At 30.0% G+C, this 4,548-nt stretch overlaps 1 protein-coding gene across 1 annotated transcript; it reads left to right on the forward strand.

Moving 5' to 3' along the window:
• The first annotated feature begins 286 nt into the window (after positions 1–286).
• On the forward strand, positions 287–3,927 carry LOC126882065 (uncharacterized). The gene is made up of 3 exons (XM_050646889.1): positions 287–1,274; positions 2,048–2,120; positions 2,174–3,927. The coding sequence occupies exons 1-3, from the start codon at positions 499–501 to the stop codon at positions 3,236–3,238; spliced, it is 1,914 nt and encodes a 637-aa protein (XP_050502846.1). The 5' UTR covers positions 287–498; the 3' UTR covers positions 3,239–3,927.
• The last annotated feature ends 621 nt before the right edge of the window (positions 3,928–4,548 follow it).

Raw genomic sequence — 4,548 nt, forward strand, 5'->3', positions numbered from 1 at the left:
ACTAAGTTTCATCCAGGTGAGGACAAAACTTCTATTTAGTGCTTTTTGGCTATTATTGTATACAGGAATCAATAGCGAACATATTTTATTTTATTTCAGAAAATATCAACGAGCTGACTTCATCTAAGATTTGCCCATATCAATGCAGTGAATGCCAGAAAAAGTTTTCACATTTACAAAATCTTAGAAAACATAAAAAAATTCATGCAAAGGACAGTGATATTGGAAAAAAGCAACAAAACTTCAAGTGCAGTTTGTGTAACTACGAAAATTCTATAAAATCCAATTTAATTCTTCATTTCGAAGAATATCATGCCATTCCACACAAGATCTTCACTTTTCTAGTGAACTAGAATTTCAAAAATGGAAAACTGACATGGAAAAAAAGAATTTTCTTCATATGTCACATACAGTCATCCATATACGACTGCAGAGGGCATTAAGAAACAGAATTATATTTGCCATCGTTCAGGTTTTTATGTGAAAAAGGGTAAGGATATGCGATATTTAAAAACCAAAGGAAGCAGAAAAATTAATGGAATATGTCCTTCTCGATTGAAAGTTTGTATTTTACCAGAAAATGGCAATGTTAAAATTAATTTTATACAAACTCACATTGGTCATGACAATGACTTGGGTCATTTGAATATTACTAAAAATGAAAAAATAGAAGTAGCTAGTAAAATTGCTTCGAAAATTCCTCTTGTTTCCATATTAGATGAGATTAGAGATTCTGTAACTAATAATAAGTTGGAAAGGATGCATATCTTAACAAGAAAAGATCTTCATAATATATCACAAACTTTTAATTTAAATTCTGATGGAATTCGCCATAAAAATGAAGTTATAAGTATTGAATCCTGGATTGAAGAAGCCAAGAATAGTGGAATAATTTTATATTACAAGCCACAAGGGGCTTTATGTAATGATTTTCCTTGTTTAAAAAATGAAGATTTTCTGTTAATTGTTATGCATCCTGGTCAACTGGAAGTGTTAGACAAATACTCAGAAGATGTAATTTGTATCGACGGAACACATGGACTTAATGCTCATGATTTTGAACTTACTACATTGTTAATATTGGATGATATGAGGGAGGGATTTCCTTGTTGTTTTATGATTGGAAATCGGTCTGATGAGGAAATAATGACTATTTTTTTCATGAAGATAAAAGAAAATTTAGGAAGAGTAATCAAACCCATGGTTTTCATGTCAGACATGGCCCAATATTACTATAATGCATGGCTCCAAATTATGACTCCAGCTAAATTCAGGTAGAAAACTATGCAATATATTCTTATTTTTAAACGCTTTTATTTAGTTCAATAGTTTTCGTCAAATCTTTAGACGTTAATTTGACTGCCTTTTCTCCAATGCAAATGAATGCGGGAACAATACACGAATAGTCAATAAAAATTTTTTTTGTTTATTGTTTAGATAAAAAAAAACGATTTTAATGGAAAATACTTAAATTCTCTTGTTTTTTACGATGTAAAAACTTGAAACTTTTACGGATTGTAGCTAATGATATGAACCATACATAATTTCACTTTTTGCGTTAATTGTTTACGTTATGCTTCATAAATAAACAACAAAGTTTCAAATTTTTTGCCCATTCCAACTACTTTTCATGTTAGTAGATACATCATATGTTTTATACATATTTTAATAAACATGACGATATATTTTAATGTTTGAAAAGTGTAAGACAAAAAGTACAAAATAAAAAAATATGAAAAAAAAATTTTTAAGTAACGCTTTTCTTTAGTTATGAGTGACTAAAATTAAATATATAAAAAAATCAACTAAAAAGCAAAAAATAAAAATGAAAAAATCTAACACATTCGTTAAATAAAAGCGTGGGGCGAAAACCATTTATTCGATGAAGACGTGCCATGCTTTTTTTTTGACGAATGTGTTAGATTTTTTCAATTTTTTTTTATGTTAATTTTTTATAATATTTTTAATTTTAGTCACTCGTTATTAAAGAAAAGCGTTTCTTAAAAAATTTTTTTATTAAATCTATATTATGGATATTAAATTTTAGGCTATTCTGTTCCTGGCACGTAGATAAATCGTGGCGGAAAAATCTAAATAAAATTGATGGTCAAGAGCAAAAGGTAACTTAAATATTTAATTTTTTTGCCCACTCACCATATCATTCGTCTTTTAGGTTATCGTATACAAACAGCTACGTACCTTATTACAAGAGACTGATGTTACTTCATTTAGGGATATGATACAAAATTTTCAAATTTCTCTTCTATCTTCTGGTAATACCCAAGAATTTGGTCAATATTTTCAAAAATGTTATCTGCACAATATGGAATCCTGGGCATACTGTTATCGCTTGCATGCAGGAATAAATACAAATATGAGCATAGAACGAATGCATCAAACGATTAAATATTTGTATTTAAATGGAAGACAAGTACGAAGGCTGGATAAAACTATCAATATCTTGATTAAATTAATTAAAGACAAATTGTTTGAACGGCTTATTACGTTGAATAAAGGTAAAATATCCAGCAAATTACGAGAGTTACGGAAAAGGCACAAAACAAGTCTTAATTTAGATATGGACACCATTGTCATGTCTGAAATGGGCTGGGAGATACCATCAAGTTCAACCAATGATATCTATTTAGTTCAGAAAAACAAACCCAGTTGTGACTGCCGATTAGTCTGTGATTTGTGCCAATCCTGTCTACATTCATATTCCTGCACATGCTTGGATAACAGTATAAGATGGAATATGTGCAAACACATACATCTTGTGTGTCAATTTATGAAAGGCCATCAAATTCAAGATACTAATGCAGATGAAGAACATATAATAAATACAGATGAGGTAAAAATTAAACAAGCTACAGAGCAAGCTAAATTTGTGGAATTTGTGAGTAAGTCTTGTAATATCAATCAAGAAAAAACGTCCAAACAACTGGAAGTTGAAAAACAGAAATTGATAGAAATACAAACCCAAATAATTCAAAATATAACAACTTTTGAACAACTTGAGGCATTTAAAAGTATTACAGCACCCTTGGTGCCTACATTAAGGACATTAGCAGAACATTCTGGAAATGAACTTAATATTGTGGCACTATCTCATGGAACACAAAACATTCCACACAATAAAAAAGTAGTTGCTCAAAAACGTTTATTTTCCACCAAGAAAAAAACTACAAAGTCAAAAAAAAGCTGTTATCAAAACCTGATGCTGAAGAAACAAATTTGATAGCAAATCAATTAATGCTACAAGTAAATAATGTGCTCTTTAATTAGAATAAAATCTTTATTTGTATACATTATTAATTTGTTTGATTTTCTCACCTATTCTAATTCATTTTTTTTTTAATTCATATTGAAAATATTGTAGGCATTAATACTTTAAAAACATTTACTAACGTACCTACTCTGAAAGCAATTTATGATATTATGTCTGTCTTGTAACATTAATTCGTAATTTCATCAGCACCAATAATATTTATTAATACATAATATAATAATTTCAAATTCACAATAAAAATAAAACATAACCTTATATATTTTTATTTGACATTTCAATCGAATGACCTTGAGAAAGCCAAGGAGCAAAATTATTTTATAATTTCTAGACGCGAGTGTGTTCATTGTGGGTAAATAGAGAGTTGCCAACGTCTTTTAAGTCGACCTGTAATAAAAGATCCTTTATTTTGACATATAAGCATGCGCAGTATTGCGTCTTTTATTTTTGTCTTTTAATAAAATACAGGCTAAGGAAAATTAGAGAGTTATTATAGAGAGTTATCGAAACCGTCGTTTGGTAATAAAAGATCCTTTATTTTGACACTTTTGACATATAAGCATGGTTATTTATGTCAAAATAAAGGAGCTTTTATTAAAGGACGATGTTAAATAGGGTTTCGATATCTCGCCACCGGGAAATAAAGGATCCTTTATTACAGGATACTTTAATAAAGGACAAATACAGGACGGGTCTAAAGCGCGCCACGCACGGCGAGCTAAGCTATAATATATATTACAGATTTATTCGCGCTGCATATCCCGAACGTATCCTGATTTTTCCCAGGATATAAGTTTTGTTGGTGGAGACATTGACCCAAATTTACTATGTATGTCTTTGTACTCACTAATAATGCTCAAAAAATTACGGGATCTGGATTGTAATGCATTTTTTTTATAATTCTCATATCATAGTTGCGCGTGAAGTTAGGCGTATTGATGACAGTTGATTTTCAGTTCACCAACGGCAGGCGAGTCTTCGCGAATATCCTATGTATATCTCGAATATGCCTACCCGAGCGATATGGGAGCGATATATTTTTGCAAATATTTTGACGCGATGGCAGCGCCATGTGGTAGAATGAAGAAATATTAATGAAAGCAGTCGTGTTGACGGATGTCATTGTCATTTCATCCAAGAATGCAAGGAAAAAAAATTTTAATTTCAATTTCAATGTATAATTTTTATTTTCGCCTAATTTTTCAGGGATCAAAAGACGCAAACAAAACATCTTTATACGTATATTCAAAGAATAATTTGTA

This window comes from Diabrotica virgifera, chromosome 3 (assembly GCF_917563875.1).
Source record: "Diabrotica virgifera virgifera chromosome 3, PGI_DIABVI_V3a".
NCBI classification, from domain to species: Eukaryota; Metazoa; Arthropoda; class Insecta; order Coleoptera; family Chrysomelidae; genus Diabrotica; species Diabrotica virgifera.